We start from the raw sequence: 19800 nt of genomic DNA on the forward strand, positions 1-19800 counted from the left end.
TGCAAAAGACATGGATCACAGAGGGGTGAAGAATCGGGGCAATAATGCAGTCAACAAACTGCTAGAGGAAGGGATACTTTTCCTACATGTTCGTTCTAGTTTTGTCACTTAAGACCGTCTACTGTATGGGTTTCAATTCCAACCATCATTCCTTTCATCCTTTGTGAGTGGTTATAGGGTTTTTATTGCGTGGTATCTCAGATTATTTGCCCTATTGAGGCGATAGGATAATGACTAATTCTGTAGTTAAGAGCTGGAGTCTGTCCAGAAAGGAGTGGATTTTCTTGATATCAGCCATGAGGGGAAAAGCTGGGCTGTTAGAGAAGAAACCAGAACTTGGGAAGTGGGACTCATATAAAAAAGGGATTTCCCCAGCATGTGACTCCAATGGAAAACAAAAACTACTTTATAAGCCAGACTTTCTAGTTGTATGTCTCCCTTCATCTCTATTTTTCTTTAAATATTAACTGTAAGGAAATCAGTAGAAAAGTATTCTCCTTATAGGAGATAACCAAGGAGTAAAAAAAAAAAAGTAAACTTCAAGCCTGATCAAATAAAAATACAGACTCTGAACAAGGGGAAGGTTGTCAGGGCCCATCATGAGTAAGTCCTGAGCGTGGTATGGACAGATTTGCTGGTATAAATGAGCAGAAACAAGAAAATCAGAAGTAGGCTTAATTTGTTATTGGGATATTCAGAAGGGAAAGTAGGGCAGACTCTTGAACATGATGGTCTATGGCCAATGAGTTGATCGAAGCAGCAGTAGATAAGACTTCCAAGGCAAAGAGAGTAGAGAAAGAACAAAAATCCACGAAATAAAAATTAGTGGTGTTTATCTTTAAAAGATAAAAGTAAATTATCCAGAAAAGGATGTAGAAAAGTAGTAGTTAGAGACTTGGGGGAAAACCAAGACAGTACATAGCCATAAAGTCCAAAGGTAGAGAAAGCTTTTAAAAAAAGACTCTGGGTAATACTGATTTCTCATGTGAGGGCTATGGGCAACCGCTCTGCTGGTTCCTGCAAAGGTCTCATGCCCAGGCAGACTGGGAGGGCATTTTGCAGAAGCCCAAATGAGAGTAGAGGCAGGAGAAACCAAATACTTGTTGACTGGAGCCAAGGTTGTAAGTCTGAATGATAAGGTGAAGATAGACAATAAGATAGAATAATCAGGGAGTTTAGGGGCCCAAGGCTTTGAAGCACATCAAAATTTGGTTTGAGATACTAGTCAGTGTTACTGGTAAATGCTGAGTCTTGAGTCCCCCTTCACTTGGCCCATGTGGCAGTGTAAAGGATGCATACAACAATCTGAGAATAAATAGGTTCATGGCCTCCATTCCTCAGCAGCACACTGAGGGAGGACAGATTGCAAGGAGGTAAGGGTGTGATTCTAGTAGTTCTAGAGACTGCAGGAATGGTCGTTAGAGGTTCAAAACTTCCATAAGGATCAAAACATTGTATTTTATGTCAGGACCTGGGAATGTGTTCTCTTTCCTTAGGTTGAATTTACTAAAGAAATCCGACCTGAGGCTGGAGGGGTCACTTCAGAGTTCTTCCACTGTATATTTGAAGAGATGACCAAGCCAGAATATGGAATGTTCATGTATCCTGAAAAGGGTTCCTGCATGTGGTTTCCTGCCAAGGTAAGTCTTTTCTTTCTTTTCTATTTTTTCAGAACAGAAAAGGTACCCCATATACTACAACATTAAAACCATACATAGTAGTATAAAATAAGGTCATATAGAACTTTGCTACTCCTATTTTGAGTGGTACTTGTATGGTCCACAGAGCAGCAGCTATGGTATCACTTAGGGAGCTGTTAGAAAAGCAGAATCTGAGGCCCTACTCCACGCCTACTGAATCAGAGCACATATTTTATGAGATCCTCAGGTGGTTCACATGCATATCACATTTTAATAGTTTTAAGGAATTATACTTGAGATATAATAAACTGCACATATTTAAGGTGTCCAGCTTGGCTTCGTGTGGTGGCTCATGCCTATAATTCCAGCATTCTGAGAGGCTGAGGTGAGAGGATTACTTGAGTCCAGTAGCTTGAGACCAGGCTAAGCAACATGGCAAAACCCCATCTCTACAAAAAAAATTTGTTTTAATTAGCCAGGTGTGATGGTGCACGCCTGTAGTTCCAACTGCTCAGGAAGGTTGAGGCAGGAGAATCGCTTGACCCAGAAGGTCAAGGCTTCAGGGAGCCATGATCGCACCACTGCACACCAGCTTAGGTGACAGAGCAAGATCTTGTATCAAAATATAATAAAATAGAATAAAGTGTCCAACTTGATAAACTCTGATATACATATACACCCATAAAACTATCACCACAATCACAAACTGAATACATCTATCATCTCCAAAAATTTCTTTTTTTTCTCTTCTTGAGATGGAGTTTCTCTGTGAGGCCCAGGCTGGAGTGCAATGGCACAATCTCGCCTTACTGAAACCTCTGCTTCCCAGGTTCAAGCAATTCTCCTGACCCATCCTCTCGTGTAGCTGGGACTAAAAGCTCACACCACCACACCCAGCTATATATATTTTTTTGTATTTTTAGTAGGGCTGGGCTGGTCTCGATCTCCCAACCTCAAGTGATCTGCTAACCTCAGCCTCCCAAAGTGCTGGGATTACAGGTGTGAGCCACCACACCTGGCCCAAAAGCTTCTTTATATCCTTTTCTAATCCCTCCTGCCTATTCCTCTCCCCAATGCCCAGGCAACCACAAATCTGCTTTCTGTCACTAAAGAGTAGTTTGAAATTTCCTAGAATTTTATATAAGTAGAATCATAACATAGTATTTTGTGTCTCTCATTCATTAAACATAGTTATGCTGAGATTCATCGTGTGGCATATATCCACAGTTTATTCTCTTCTACTGTAGAGAAGTATTCCATTGTATGGATATACAAGTTGAATATTCCTTATGTGAAATGCTTGAGACCAGCAGTGTTTCAGATCTCAGAGTTTTTCAGATTTGGAACATTTGCATAAACACAGTGAGATATTTTGGGGATAGGACCCAAGTCCAAACACAAAATTCATTTATATTAATAGTTCATATATACCCGAAGGTAATTTCATACAATATTTTAAATAATTTTGTACATTAAACAAAGTTTGTATTAAGAACTTATGAGTGGAATTTCCCACTTGTGGCATCATGTTGGCACTCAAAAAGTTTCCAATTTTAGAGTATTTCAGATTTTGAATTTTCAGATTAGGGATCTTAGCTTGTAATTTGTTTACCTGCTCTCCTACAGATGGATATGTAGGGTTTTTCCTAAATTTTGAGAAGGATTAATTCAAAGTGTTTCACATTAGGACAGAAATGATTGATAGAATACTAGAGATAATTTTTTCATTCTTAAAAGGTGATTCAGCTGGGTGTGGTGATGCATGCCTGTAATCCCAGCACTTTGGGAGGCTGAGGCGGGCAATCACTTGAGGTCAGGAGTTTGAGACCAGCCTGGCCAATTTGGCAAAACCCTGTCTCTACTAAAAATATAAAAATTAGCCAGGTGTGGTCGTGTGTGCCTGTAAACCCAACTACTTAGGAGGCTGGGGCAGGAGAACTGCTTGAACCTATGGGCAGAGGTTGCAGTGAGCCAAGATTGCACCACAGCAATCTAGGCTGGGCGACAGAGCAAGACTCTATTTTTTTAAAAAAGTGCTTCAAAAGGAAAAAAAGAAAAATAAAAAAGGTGATTCATTTCTATAATTATTAAATTTTTATAAAGATCCTTAACATATAAACATTTTCTTTCTTAAAGTAACAAAGAATTTGTCTTCATTTCTCTATTAGTAAGACAAATCAAATAGTTCTGAAAGGATCCACATGTTGAGCTTCTATTGTGTTATGGTTTGAATGCCCCCTCCCCTTGAAATTCATGTTAAAACTTAATCCCCAATGTGGCAGTCTTGAAAAGGGGTCTTTTAGAGGTACTTGGGTCATAAGGGTTCTGCCCTCATGAATAGATTAATCCACTCAGGGATTAATGATTTAATGTATTAATGGGTTATCAAGAGAGTGGGACTGGTGGCTTTATAAGAAGGGCAAGAGAGACCTGAGCTAGCATACTCATCCCCCTCACCATGTGATGCCCTGTGCAGCCTCAGGACTCTGCAGAGTTCCCATTAGCAAGGAGGCCCTCACCAGATACAACTGCTCAGTCTTGGACTTTGCAGCCTCCAGAACTCTAACAAATACATTCTTTTTCTTTATAACTTACCCAGTTTCAGATATTCTGTTATAAGCAACAAAAAATGGGCCAAGGCATATTTATTGGTCCCCTTTCCCATAAACTTCCAAATTGTTATTCCAAATGGCAGAAAGGACAGGGAGGAGGAGGAGAAAGATGAATATGTATGAAAAAATACTGAAAGGTGTTTTGTATCTTTTTGAGAACAAATGGAACGTCTAAAATATAGGAATGGCTAAGGTATGCTAATGGTAGGATTTTTTTAAATCAGTCAGTCTAGAAGCATTGATTGAATGTTTCTTGAGGTTCCTACATTGTATTAAATATTGTGGGATATTCAAATTATTACATGACATAATCCCTTTCATCCAGAAACTTTATAGATGTAGTTATAGCAATCAGATCAACACACCAGAAAATTTACTAATTGGTTCTAAATTACAGATTGCTGACTTAATATGTAATAGTATTTGAGAAGCATAACAGGATGGGGAAGGAAGCACTGATGTGGGATCAGAAGCCTAGAGTTCTAATCTTACAGTGATAGTGGGTATGTCATTTAGCCTCTTTGAGATTTGTTTCCTCACCTAGAAAATGTGCATCATAATTTCTGCTTTGCCTGCTTTGCAGGGCTGTTGTGAAAACAAAACAAACTAAGTTATGTGAAAGTACCATGAAATATTTAGGGTACTGTACAAAATCAAGGGATTCTTGGTTAGGAGAGAAAGAAATCAAGAGGAGACTGAAGTGATTGCATTTGAAAGTATAATGGAGAGGCGAAGGCCTGAGGTTGAAGGTGAAGGAAAGGGATGAAATGAACCAAAGAGACACAAGTTAGGGATGGAGAGGGGAAAAATAAACCTTACACCAACCTTATGAGGTAAAATGAAGAAGCTGAGGCTTAGAGATCTTAAATAAATCAGCCAGGGACAGAAAACTAGTAAGTGACCAAGCCAGGATATGAGTTCAGAATTGTCTGACCCCAGAGCTCTTACTTTTAAGCATTATGCTGTATTGCTGGATAAACAACAGAGACAAAAAAACAGAAACAAAAACAAAAAAAAACCCTGATTTCTGTATGTCTCAGTGAAGAAAATCAACTATAACAAAGGAACATATTACAAATTATAGGAAAGACGACTGATTAGGTTTGGGGGAAGGCTTTGGCAATTACTTGTATTGTACTTATAACTTATTTTCAAAATGTAAATGCATTTTATAATTTATTCTCATAATTACTCAAATAAATAAATATGGCAACTAGACTGTAGCACAGAATATTAGGTGAGTGGTCCAAAGTCATGCACCCACTAACAGTAAGGTTGGCGCTGGAATTGAAATCCTGAAATTTTCAGGCTGTTGATCTACCACGCTGCAGTGATGGCCTGGAGAGATGAAGCCAGTGTTTTCTCTCACCCAGGACTACAAAGTGCAGGCAAGATATGCCAACATCAGCAGGCCTCTTTCCTTCTTCTTCCTCTTCTTTCTTCCACCTGCCTTTTTGGTCTCCAGCATCACCTTCCCTGACCCATATGCTCACCCCTCTAAGCACACCAGTTTGTGGGGCTGCATTGCTGAAGGGGCTGCCACTCATGCGAAGCTCATCTAATGTGCCTGGTGACCAATAAACATATAAAGTGCACCCTTCCTTTCTTAGTGCCATTATTCTACATGAATTTGAAGGGAAAGACTATAAAATTAAATTGTGTAAACCTTATTATATAAAGCTGTCTCAGCATATTTTTTAACATTCCAGATATGCTGTTAGTAACAATAATTCATTTATTTCATGTTCTGAACTGTCAGTTTATATCAGAAAATTATGGAAGAAATTTAAGTTGTATTATAATCTGTGGAAAACTTCATTTTAATTTTCCTGAAGCCCATTTTGTTTCCAAGTTTTGAGTTTTAGAAAAGGGAACCAATTTTTTTCCACTAATCTAATGATTCCTTTGTATTACTAATTGTGTATAATACCTTAGGGATTATTTTTACTTCTTTCTAGCCTAAACTTGAGAAGAAAAGATATTTCCTCTTTGGGGTGCTGTGTGGACTCTCCTTATTCAATTTAAATGTGGCTAACCTTCCTTTCCCACTGGCTCTGTATAAAAAACTTCTGAACCAAAAACCATCACTGGAAGATTTAAAAGAACTCAGTCCTCGATTGGGGAGGTAAGTAAATATAACTGTTTTCTTCAGGACTATATCTAGTAAGTCTCAGTTGTTTAGGCATAAATATTGTTAAACACAGAGAGACAGATACAGTCTTCAATTTCAGTACTATATGTTCTTGAGAGGAATTTGAATTTTAGCATGATTTATAATTGAGTAAACCTTCAAAATGGAGAAAAGTTGGATGTTCCTCTAATTATTAACTAGTAGAAGAAACAGAGTTCTGAGCTGGTCTCTTGACTTTATCCAGGTGGAAATAATTGCTTCAGAGAGCCCAATATACATGTGTGTCATCATATATATATATATATATATATATATATATATATATATATGGCTATATAGGGGTGTGTGTGTGTGTGTGTGTGTGTGTGTAAGTCTAATCAAAAAATGAAAATATACTCACCCTCCTAGTAATTGAGGGAATAAATAAAAATGAAATTTCATTTTTCTACTTACAGATTGACACTTGTTAAAAAGTTTTGCTTAGTGCTGGCAGAAAATTGGGAGAAAGGATTCTCTTCATGTGTACTGTTAGTGGGAGAATACATTGGCTAGATATGTGCTAGAGCAGAGTCTCTCAGCCTTGGCAATACTGACTTTCTGGCCTATTTAATTCTTCATTGTGGGAGACTGTCCTGGGCATTGAGGGATGTTTAGCAGCATTTGGGGTCATACCCACCAGATGCCAGCAGCAACCTTCCCTCCAAGTGTGACAACCAAAGAAGTCTCCAGACTTTGCTGAATGGCCCCTAGGGGACAAAGTTATCCCTGGTTCAGAATCATTGTCTAGAGGAAATAGCTCCTTTTTGTTATTTCTGCCAAGATGTAGCAGTGTCTATGTGATAACAGTGGTCCAACAAATGAAACTATAAATAGAGGTAAACTCTAGAGAAAGGGAGTGAGAAGGTGGAGGACAGGAAATTTGTATTACATTTTATACATTTCTATATTGTTCACAATTTTTTCCACTGAAAATTTATTACTTGTGAAACTTTATAAGATCAATAAATATAGTTTTTAAAACCAAAATTTTCATTAGGAGTTTGCAAGAAGTTCTAAATGATGATGCTGATGACATTGGAGATGTGCTTTGCCTATACTTTTCTGTGAGTACTAATGAAAGCCATATTATAGTTTAGCTTTAATCTGTTTCTAAAATATAATTTTTATTATAGTATCTTAAATATGGAATCCCTTTTTTTACTGAGGCAGAGTCTCACTCTGTCACCCAGGCTAGAGTGCAATGGTGCAATCTTGGCTCACGGCTACCTCCACCTTCTGGGTTCAAGTGATTTTCCTGTCTCAGCTTCCTGAGTAGTTGAGACTAGACATGCAACACCATAACTGGCTAATTTTTGTATTCTTCGTAGAGACTGGGTTTTGCCAGGTTGGCCAGACTGGTCTCTAACTCCTGGCCTCATGTGATCCACCTGTCTCAGCCTCCCAAAGTGCTGGGATTACAGCGATGAATCGCTGTGCCTGGACCCTGGGATCTCTTTTTGAAAGACATTTTACTTCTGTACCACAAGACTCCCCTTTTTTTCTTCTCATTTAATACCTTCTGTATCTATACTCTCAAATAAAGTGAAGCTATGGTGATTATTCAACCAGTGTAAATAATGTAACAACTAAATAATTTAGGCATGAAAGCAATGTCCTAGCATAGGATTTTTTACTTTCACATGTATTGAAAAGGTTGAGTCACATAAAAAAATTATTTAGCTCCAAGTTATTTTCAATTCTATAGGGGAAAATTATAGGGCACATTGTGAGCCAGATGTATGGCTGATGGGCCAACACGGTCATGGGGTGAGCATTATGCTGTGCTGAGGCGCAGGATCCGAGAAATAGAGACAGGACGCAGAAGTACAAAGAAAACGCAGCTGGGCTCGGTAAGGCCACACCACCTATAGGCGGAGTCAGGCGAGGAACCGAATGTCCAGAAGCATGAGTATTTATTGTGTATAGGTTAGGGGGCAGGGCAGTGAGTGAAATCATCTTTAAGAATAGTGATAGGATCGTGTGCAATAAAACATAGGGTCCACCCCCATTAGGTCACCTAGGCCAGGAGGTGGACAGTGTACAGCAAGGGGCCCGTTCCCATGAAGGCAAGAGCCGTGTGCAGTAAGGGGTCCACCCCCATTAGGTCACCGAGGCTTGAAGGTGGGCCATGCAAAGAGAAGAGGGTACAGTGTGCAATACTTCTATCTATGGGAAAACTACTTCTAAGAAGATTTATAGGAGGATGCTTTAAGTCACATAGCAGTGACAGGGCTGTCAAAGTTACTGCCACCTTCTGGCAGCTTCCAATGGGTTCTATGGGAAGATGCTTTTCAAGCAGCACAGTAGCAAGAGCTGATAAAGTTCACAGTCACCAAGGTGAATTGCCGTTCTGAGGGCAGCCTTCCACAAGAACTGAAGCAAGGTCCTACAACTCCTTTATCAGGAGTGGCTCTCGCCCCAAGCCTGCCATACAACGGGTATCTTTACGATACTGAACGTTGCCGCCTGGGCCATGGATTCTTGTCCTGGTATAACTTTTTCCCTTAAATCATGCTGTGCACTGTGTCTGCTCTAGGCATTCCTCTGATTATAAGCTGCTTGTTCCTTAATTCATGCTCTGTACTGTGTCCACTCTAGGCATTCCTCTGATTATGACTAAGATATAATTATAGGTATATATGTAGGGAAATATTCTTTATGCACTCATACTATCAACTATTATATGATTATATATAGAGGATTATATAAAGGGAGCTTTCAAGCCCTATTTCTATAAACTAATATAAGATTATGTAGAGGATTATATAAAAGGAAATAGCTGAGTAGTAACACTGTGAAGTGAGATATTCCTCAAGCCCTAACTGTGCAAGGGTTCTGCTTAGCTCTCATTCCTCGGTGCCTATATGGGGGGTAACCCACAGAAAATATATTGGCAATAATGATATTATGAGTGGCTGATTATTCAGACTTACTCTGGTGTTTGGTACCTAAATACATTTTGGTTACAGATACATTGGGAACAAAATGATGTTGACCTAATTCCAAATGGGATCTCTATACCTGTGGACCAAACCAACAAGTAAGTTTTGACTGCTAGAATATCTGTTTTGAATATACTGTACATAAAATGTTGTATCACTCTACTTTAAAATTGTATTTTACTGGGCACAATGGTTCACACCCATAATACCAGCACTTTGGGAGGCCAAGGCGGGTGGATCACTTGAGGCCAGGAGTTCAAGACCAGCCTGGCCAACATGGCCTGTCTCTACTACAAAAATTAGCCAGATGTGGTAGAACATGCCTGTAGTCCAAGCTACTCAGGAGGCTGAGGATTGCATGAACCCAGGAGGCAGGGGTTGCAGTGAGCTGGGATTGTACAACTACACTCCAGCCTGGGCAACAGAACGAGACTCTGTCTCAAAAAAAAAAAAAAAAAAAAAAAAAGTATTTTCACTTCTGAGATGATTATTTTAGCTCCTAATCTTTTAGAAAAATAGAAGCTTTTAAAATAAAAGGAGAAAGGATTCAGGTTCAATATTTTTCCTTTGTGGCTCTTTTTACTATTTATTCATTTAACAAATATTTTTGAGTCCTTATTCTGTACCAGACTTTATTATAGGTGCTTGAGATACAGTGGTCAAAAAGACAGACAAACTTTTTAGAGCTTAAATTCCAGTGGGGCAGAAAGACAATACACAAATGAATAATTCTTATTTTTAATAGAGATGGAATCTTGCCATGCTGCCCAGGCTGGTCTTGAATTCCTGAGCTCAAGCAGTCCTCACACCTCAGCCTGCCAGAGTACTAGGATTACAAGTGTGAGCCACCGCACCTGGCCACAAATGAATTATTACGTATTATATAATGTTAGATAAGGATGAGCACTCTGAAGAAAATTAAAACCAATTAAGAAACCAGGGAGTTCCAGGTGGTGATATGCTGGAGCTCACTAGTACCAGCTTGTGAGAGCTGATTGTTAAATTTCCAAAAATGTTAAGAGTTTATTATCAAAGTATTAGTAGCTGAAAATCAGCCATGGTGGGAATATTTACACCACAGAAATTGACCAATGCTGCAAATGTGTGTCCTCTCCCTCTCGCTTCTTTTCAGAGAACTGGTTGTTAGACATTTACCAGCACACCACTGATTACAGGGGAAGGCAGACAAGAGTTGATTTAGATAGGCTAGTCCACAAAGGCTGCCCAAAGTATGGGAGACAATCATGTCTCTGATGGAAATGCCTCCAGTAGCAACCCTGCCATTAGGAAATTAATCATTTAGTGGAAACGGCATCCTGTAATGTAAGACAGACCTTGGAGAAACAATTTTCACAAAGTGATATATGTTGTGAGAGGGAACAAGCAGAAAATCAGAAGGATCAACCCTGAGAAATATTATTTATATTGAAATTGAATGGATGGTAGAGGTTACCAGGTAAAGAAGAAATGCTGCATTTTGTGGCCTAACTACAAAAGAGAGACAACAAGACCTGTGAACCAAAGGTTATTATGACCAGAGATGAAAATGGGAGTGGGAGCCGGACACCATGGTGCCTACCTGTAGTCTCACCTACTCAGAAGGCTGTGACAGGATGATCGTTTGAGGCCAGGAGTCCAAGTCCAGCTTGGGCAATATAGGGAGACCCTAACTCTTAAAAAATAAAAATAAAAAAAGAAAGAAAATGGAAGTGGGAAGAGGCTGCTTGCTGAAACTGGCAAAGTCAGATCACTAGGGGAGGAGGTTGGGTTGGGAAGGCCTGTTGATCCCTGCTAAGATGGTTTGGAATTTACCCCAAGGCCAATGGGAAGCCTTTGAAAGACTTTAAGCAAGAGAATGACATATTCAGATTCATGTTTTTAAAAAATCCTCCTGACTGCAGTCAGGAAAGTCAGCCAAATGTTGTAAACCTTCTGATTATATTTTCTAAATTTCTTTCTTCTAGCTGGCCAGTTTTTGGTCACAATACAACATCCTTGTGCTATGTAGAAGCAATTTACTTTTCCTTTTCAATGGAAATGGTAAAAGGAACAGAGTATAGAATATTTTAGTCATTGGCCTCTTTTTCTTTCTTTTCTTTTCTTTTTTGGCTTCCCTCAAGGAAAGACTACGTTTCTAAGTATATTGATTACATTTTCAATGTCTCTGTAAAGGCAGTTTATGAGGAATTTCAGAGAGGATTTTATAGAGTCTGTGAGAAGGAGATACTTAGACATTTCTACCCTGAAGAACTAATGACAGCAATCATTGGAAATACTGATTATGACTGGAAACAATTTGAACAGGTAGGTGATACCTAAAGTACCCCAATTTTTTCAAAATAACTTCTATATATTCCATCCCTCTCAAGTCATTTTTCTTTTTCTCTTAAGAATTCAAAGTATGAATATGGATACCAAAAATCACACCCTACTATACGGTTGTTTTGGAAGGCTTTTCACAAACTAACTTTGGATGAAAAGAAAAAATTCCTCAGTAAGTACTGTGGCAATAGATGGACACATAATTACATATATTTTAAAAGCTACAGTCTTGTTTAGGATGAAGCCACTGAAGTGGCCTCATTGTCTGGGGTGACACCCAATGTTCTTTGTCTCACAGCCATAGAGATTAAGGACATGGACATACACAAAGGGTGAGGGAAACTTAATAGGCAAAAAAAAAGAGAATAGCTCTCTGCTACAGAGAGGGGTCCCAGAAAAATGAGTTGCTGATCCGTGGTGAAATGCAGGGGTTTTATAGGTGAGCTAGTGAGGAGGCAGTGTCTGATCTACATATGGCATAAAAAACCAGTTAGGACCAAGTGTACCATCTGCATAGGGCACAAATCTCTGGCAGCCCCTACCCCAATCTTTTATCATGCAGGTGGGTAGCTACTCCATGATGCTTATTTCTTTCTTACTGTGCATGTGCTAAAAAAGCAGGGAGGTGGAACCCTCATGGTGGACATGCCTGGCCCTAGGTAGCCTTTCCATTATTGGTGGAGCTGCTGGTATCCTCCCATGCAAGCTTTCAGTTTTTGTTTTTGTTTTTTTTTTTGTTTTTTTTTTTTTTTTGAGATGGAGTCTCACTCTGTTGCCTAGGCTGGAGTGCAGTGGTACGACTTTGGCTCATTGCAACCTCCACCTCCCAGGTTCAGCGATTCTCCTGCCTCAGCCTCCCAAGTAGCTGGGATTACAGGCATGTGTTGTCATGCCTAGCTAATTTTTTTTTGTATTTTTAGTAGACATGGGGTTTCACCATGTTGGCCAGGCTGGTCTCAACCTTCTGACCTCAAGTGATCCACCCACCTTGGCCTCCCAAAGTATTGGGATTACAGGCATGTGCCACCACACCCAGCCCCAGCTTTCTTATCCATGTTTGCAGCCCAGTATTCCAGGGTGCTCTTTGTTAGAAAAGAAGTGATTTCCTGGATTACTTTTTGTTAGAAGGGGAGTTCTTCCAAAGACTCTTTTGCCCTCACTATCTGCCTAAAATAATTTCTTCCTATCTCTGTATCACCATTCTTGCTTGTAGGTCACATGTGTTAGTGGCAGAGCAAGGATGAGAACCCACGCTCCCCCACCATTCTTTCCTTTATTCAAGCCTGTTTCCTTTTTCTTTTTTAATAGAGATTTACTATTTCACTACTTTTTCTACACTGACTCTTTTTCTGCACCTTCTCTCCTCACTTCAGCTGGCTTCTAAGCCTTTTATCTCATCTTCCTATCTTCTTCTAATTATCTAAGTCCCATGATGTTAAAATGATGCAAACTATTTTTTCTATAATAATATATCATTTAGAAATAATAATAGCAGCAATGACAACTGATAATAACAGCAGAAGCAGCAGCAGTATTTCCTGTGTGCTTATTCTGCGTCAGGCACTATGCTGACTGCTTTGTATCTATTACCTACGTTTTTCCTAATAGCAACCCTATGAGGTGGGTACTATTCTTTTTTTCCCATTTCAGAATGAGGAAAAAGAGGCTTGGAGCATTTAGTAGCTTTCCCATGTTCAGATAGCTGGTAAGTATGAGAACTAGAATATAATCCATCAGGCTGACTCCAAAGCCCAGGCTCTTGACCACTAAGCTCTGTGGCCTCATGGTATAAGAAGTTCTCTTGGTGGGAACACGAAAGTTTTTCTAGGGCAGACTTAATGACTTCTCTCACCATCTTATCCCATTTGTCAGTTCTTCCTGAATTACACATTTTTCTTCTTGCTATTTCTTTTTTGCTACTAAGGATGCTGGAGGACAATTCCAACTTGTCCATGGATCCAACCTATTTCTCTATTAGCCCAAGCTACCTTTTTAATCTTCTCTCTTAATGGGAAACTTTTGGTTCAGCCCAATGGTTCAGCTGTCTATACATCCTGTGAGTTTACTTCTTCCCACCTCTGGATTTCTCCTGGGCTTTGTCCCCTGCCTTGAAAGCTCACCCAACTCCTCTCTTGAGAACTAGCCAGGTGTGGCCTATGTGAAGTCTCCCTGACCACCCAGCTTGGTATCTCTCTCCCTGCTGAATCCTTGAGACTCCTAATCTCATTCTTCCTAGATGAACTAAATAAACTTTCTTCTTGCTACTGTCTGTTCATGCATACAATTTTCCCCCAACTACACCATTAACTCATTGAGGACAAAGAACAAATGTCATGATTTTTCTACACTCAACATGGCCTAGGAAAGTTCTCTCTGCCTAAGGAAATTCAACAAATATTTATTGAATGAAGTGATTAACTTCCTCCTTTTTATTATGTTTTACTCTTTCTATAAAATATCTTAACCAAATTTTATTCCTTTCTAGTTTTTCTTACAGGACGTGATAGGCTGCATGTAAGAGGCATACAGGAAATAGGAATAGTATTTCGCTGTCCTGAAACTTTCAGTGAAAGCGATCACCCAAGATCAATAACTTGTCATAATATTCTGGACCTCCCTAAGTATTCTACAATGGAAAGAATGGAAGAAGCACTTCAAGTAGCCATCAACAACAACAGAGGATTTGTCTCACCCATGTTCATGCTCACACAGTCATAATCACCTCCAAGAGTCTCAGAGTTGGCTTTTTCATACTTGGATCCTTCTGTTCTTCCTTACACCTAAATAATACAAGAGGTTAATGAATAGTGGTTAAAAGTAGTTGAGGGAGAGGTTAGGGGAATGGGGAAATGATGATGATGGTCAAAGGGCACAAAATCCCACACAAGACTGAGGCAGGAGAATAGGGCCCAGAGATAGGGATCTAAGGATGACTTGGACAGATTCCCTAAAGAGATAGGGATCTAAGGATGACTTGGACAGATTCCCTGAAGTTGAAGAGTCTCAATGCTGCCCTGTGATTGGTTCATTCCAGGACCTTCATTTGCATAAGACATCAAACCACATCAGTCTCTGACTGTCCATGGGCCAAACCTGCACTCTGCCCAATGACTGGTTCATTCCAGGACCTTCCTTTGAATAAGGAGCCAAACTACACCAGTCTTGGGTTGTCCATGGGCCAATTCACCTTGGCCTCTAATTGGCTGTGAGCCAGTCTTTCATTTACGTAGGGTGTAATCATCAAGAAACCTCTGCAGGGTGCTTAAGCCCCAGAAGATTTTGCTACAAGGGCTCTTGAGCCGCTTGCTGGAGCCCACTCCCACCCTGTGGCATGTACTTTCACTTTTGCTCCTTCACCGCCTTGTGCTCCAATAAATCCACTGCTTCACCACTTGTTCATGCATGTCATTCAATTCTCACTACTGGAACCCTTAACCCAGTAACATATTTTGGTGAGCCAGCCATGAGGTAAGCCCAAATTTGGGGATTTATTTTCTTTCACTCTATCGAGATTCCATTTGTGGCCACAGGCTGGAACTAAACTTCATATGGGACTCTCTCTGTCTCTCCCCTTCTCTTTCTTTCCATTTTCCAACTTGGGACCCTTGGAAGATAGCATTCTAAGCACGGAGACAACTGCAGGTCTCTTGCCAGGGCCAATCTCTGGTGAAACTCAAAGGTTTCTGTGTGTAAGCACCTAACCATCATCACCTGCTTCAGGTGCAAAACTGAATCCTTTTCTTTTTAGTCCTTCAGCAGCTATTTCCCAGTAGCTCCTTGGTAACTGAGGGCTACTGGCCAGTGCCACTCTCTGGTGGCAAGCCAAAGAGCGAATGGGGATAGCTGCTTGGCCTGGAAGGGGGAAGGATTCTTTTCTATCTTTCCTGATTATAGTTCCCGAGCACTATGTATGACACAATTGGCAGTGGCAACTTGTCCAGGGCAAATTCATACATGTTTCAGGTGGCTTTAACCCTTCTTTTATTATGCTAAAATTCCCATGTGGAGTCAGCCCGTCAGGGAATACAACAAATAGGGGCACAAGATAAATCCCTGCTGCCATGAGGTCCATGTTTGTGCAACTATAATATTATATTTATTTGCTGCTTATGTTGGGATAACATGTTTAGACCAATTAGAGATGTCCCCCAAACCCAAAGGGCCAGGGCAATAGGCAATTGACTATGGAGGCCACGAGGGCTAACATTAGCCCAAAAGTTAGGACCAACCACTTGGACAGGGAAAATCCCCTGTTTCTTTTGTAAGGGACTAGATCTATATCATTTTAGTTCAGTAGATCTGGTGCTAAGGGAAGACTCCTGGTGGAGACTCTTGGATCATTGCATAAATTGCACAGCAGATCCATGGGGAAATCTGTGCCTGGTTTATCTGGTACAGTCAGAGAGCACTATGCTCCCTTACTGAGAGGCCAGTCTCTAACAAGTTTAAATTAGGCAGTCTGCCATCCCTTGACCTTCAAACTATAGTTACTACAATGGTTAAGGAAACTACTTGGAAAGAAACTATTGTGGCCAGCTATAGGGATGCCAAAAGCCAAGAACTGCATCTAAGAATGAAGGGAATCATACCAGGCCATTGTCTATGGAGGTAAACCATTAAAAGTGGCACTGGTGCCCACTTAAGGTCGGAGATGCTTGACACTCTTAAGACTGTACCCCAAAGGGGGACTCAATTCTAGGCTACAACTCTGTGAAGGGGAAGTCCCTAGGTGGAGGTTCTGAGGTCCAGCATTAAACGCTTCTTAGGATATTTTCTCTCTTAGAGAAAACAATAGGAAATACTCCATCCATACAACCTGACTCCCTATTCAGCTACATCCTCAATAATTAGAACCAATTTGACTCTGACAATCTAAGAAGGAAACACTTGTTTGTTTGCTTTTTTTTTTTTTAATGTAATACCGTTTGGCCCCAGTATCCTCTAGATAGCCAGGAGCAATGGCCAGTCAATCTGAGTCTCGGTCATGATACTATCCTGCAATTAGTCTTATTTTGCAAAAGGCAGGGTAAATGGTCAGAAATACCATGTTTAAGCCTTTATGGCTCTGCATCAAAACCATTCAATTTGTAAGGCTATCAAAACTTGCCCTCAAAAAGGAAAATTCCTAAAGTAGAACCAGATGTTATAGATGACCCCTTTCTGCAAGGGCCCCTCATTTCTGAGGGGGAACTGCAACCACCTCCATACAACCCCTTGCCAAGTGCTCCTGAGGATCAAACCCAGGAACAGGAGGCGGGAGCTCCACTAAATTCCCAATACACTTCCAGAGGAACACCTTATTCAATTCCCCGTCCAGCCCTATTTCCCCTAAGGGAAGTAGCAGGAGCTGAGGGGCTAATCTAAATGGAGGCCCCCTTCTCCAGAACTGATACACAACAACATAAGGATAAGTTAGGAATTTATTCTCAGAACCCCAGGAAATTTGCAGACGGATTCTAAACTTTAACCTTAGCCTTATATCTCTCAGAAAGTTCAATTTATTCTGGCAACTTGTGGCAGTCCTCTGGAGAAAGAATACATTTTTGAGGCTGCCTAATGGAAGCAGACAAATTGTTTGCCCAAAACCCGGAAGGCAATTACCTAGGCCCAGATATAGTCCCCATCACTGATCCTAATTGGAACTATAACAACCCTGTGGGAATGAACAACTGAGCCAAATTCCTTGAAGCTCACCTGGGAGGAATGAGAAAGGGAATGACTAAGGCAATAAATTAAGAAAAATTACACAGGGTAAGGAAAGTATGTTTTATAGTAGGTTGGAAGAGGCTTTTAAAAATACAACAATGTGGACCCTTCTCTCCCAAAGGCAAAGTATTAATAGTACAGCATTTCATTAGCCAAGTTGCCCTGAACATTTGGCATAAAATCCAGAAGCTACAAATGGGACCACAAACTAATCAAAATCAGCTTCTTGATACCACCTCCATGGTATATAACAATTGTGATCTGGAGGAAGTAGAAAGAGAATACAGTAAAGAAAACAGCCAAAAGTTTGGCAACTGTCATTGGTGATGCTCTAAATGTCCAAAAGGCATCCAAGGGAAACCCAGAGTCACAAGGACAATGCCGGCAAAAGCTCGTTACAAGTGCAAGGAAAGTGGGCACTGGGCAGAGGACTGCACTAAGTCTCCACTGGGCCCGTGCCACCAATGTGAAGGCACCAGTCACGATCCCAGGCACTGGAGAATTGAGTGTCCCTGGTCCCACTGAGGGGCTCCATCAGTCAAAACTCTAGCAGCGCGTAAGGAGAGATCAGATGAAGATTGACAGGGCCAGGGGACATCATCACCACCACTTAGGAACCCCCAGGTAACTCTGGATGTCATGGGCACCCAAATTATCTTGCACACCAAGCAGCAGCTTTGCTCTTTTCTGTAAATGGCTGGATTCTGTAGAATATAAATCCCAAATTTCAGGCACATAGCAAAGCCCCTTTATGAGACAAGGGACCTTAAGATGAGTCAATGGAATGAACCCTACAAATGAGGGAGGCTTTCACCAAGTTAAAATGGGCTCTCAGCTAGGATCCTGCACTAAGCATTCCAAACCTCACCAAGCCCTTCCTGTATGTAGCAGAAAAGAAAGGCATAGAAGTGGGAGAGCCGACTCCGAAATTGAGAACTGAACTTAGGCCCATTGCACACTTTTCTTTGTTTTCAGATGGAGTCTCGTTCTGTCTCTCAGGCTGGAGTGCACTGGCACAATCTCAGTTCACTGCAACCTCCAGCTCCTGGATTCAAGTAATTCTTCTGCTTCAGCCTCCCAGGTTACTGGGATTATAGGCATGTGCCACCATGCCCCAGCTAATTTTTGTATTTCAATAGAGACATGGTTTCACCATGTTGACCAGGGTGGTCTTCAATTCCTGACCTCAAGAAATCCACCCACCTTGGCCTCCCAAAGTGCTGGAATCACAGGCGTGGGTCACTGTATCCAGTTGTTGGATAGTTTTCAAAGGAATAAGACAGGGTAGCCACCAGGTAGCCCAGCAAACTGCAAGCAGTAGCAGCCACTGCTCTTTTGGTTGAAGCTATTAAAATTACTCTAGGTCCGTCACTAGGTGGAGGTATTAACTCCCCACCATGTAAAGTCAGTCCTAGAAATAAAAGTACATATCTGGATGACAGGAGAAAGATTAAATATGAGGCAGTACTCCTGGATTATCAAGACACTCTTAAGACCTGTAACACCTTAAACCCAGCTCTATTAGTCTGTTCTCATGCTGCTAATAAAGACACACCCGAGACTGGGTAATTTATAAAGGAAAGAGTTTAACTGACTCACAATTCCCCATGACTGGGGAAGCCTCCCAATCATGGCTGGTAGAAGGCAAAGGAGAAGCAACGTTATGTTTTACATGGCAGCAGCCAAGAGAGCAAGTGCAGGGGAACTCTCCTACTCATTATCATAAGAACAGCATAGGAAAGACCCACCCCCATGATTCAATTATCTCCCACCAGGTTGTGGCAGGCCAATTCTCCCTGACAATCACACAGACAGGCCAGCATAGCACTCCAGTTACACAGTCAGATTTCCACAGCACTGCCTTAACATTGAGCAAATAGTTAAACCTAGGGAAATCGGTGCCCAGACATGAAAGCTAGAAATGGAACATATGGCATATGGTCAGTAGGAGTCTTGCATTGGATTCTCCCTAACCTGGAGCAAGTCAAAATAACAGAGACAGTCTTACATTCCTAGTGCCAGGACCCACCTCATGTCAATGGAATCGGAGACAGCTCAAGGTAACAGTGGCAGCTGTTTGAGTAGATTCATTAGAGAATTCAAGGCAGCTCTCTGGACCAAGCTGTAAAGAAAATAAGATAGAAATAATCTCTCTGGTACCACACTAGACAGGCCCTGATGGTACTGGGGCCCTTTTAATCAAACTTAGCAAGCATTTTTTGCCTTTGACCTTCAGTTGAAACAAAATTACTTACAAATACACTTGGCAAATGCTGCACTGCACTTAGGCACATAACCCCAACCTATACAAACACTAAGAAAATTCTAACAGTTTGAGTTGGTCTGCTAGAATTATCTCCAGCCTTCTCCCTGTATCCAGTTACATCAATAAATTCCATTATTTCCTA

At 40.8% G+C, this 19800-nt stretch overlaps 1 protein-coding gene across 2 annotated transcripts in view; it reads left to right on the forward strand.

The window, feature by feature from the left end:
- HERC6 (HECT and RLD domain containing E3 ubiquitin protein ligase family member 6) overlaps positions 1-19800 on the forward strand; it is a 74663-nt gene extending 54863 nt beyond the window's left edge. Inside the window, exons 17-23 of one of the 2 annotated variants that reach the window (XM_003924004.4) lie at positions 1497-1640; positions 6211-6377; positions 7420-7486; positions 9392-9462; positions 11485-11668; positions 11756-11858; positions 14172-19800. In XM_003924004.4, the coding sequence (XP_003924053.2) occupies positions 1497-1640; positions 6211-6377; positions 7420-7486; positions 9392-9462; positions 11485-11668; positions 11756-11858; positions 14172-14404 (969 nt within the window). In that variant the 3' untranslated portion in view covers positions 14405-19800. Of the gene's footprint in view, positions 1-1496; positions 1641-6210; positions 6378-7419; positions 7487-9391; positions 9463-11484; positions 11669-11755; positions 11859-14171 lie in introns of those variants that run through there. The other variant, XR_012516876.1, reaches the window with a different exon arrangement.

This window comes from Saimiri boliviensis, chromosome 3 (assembly GCF_048565385.1).
Source record: "Saimiri boliviensis isolate mSaiBol1 chromosome 3, mSaiBol1.pri, whole genome shotgun sequence".
In the NCBI taxonomy this organism is placed as follows: Eukaryota; Metazoa; Chordata; class Mammalia; order Primates; family Cebidae; genus Saimiri; species Saimiri boliviensis.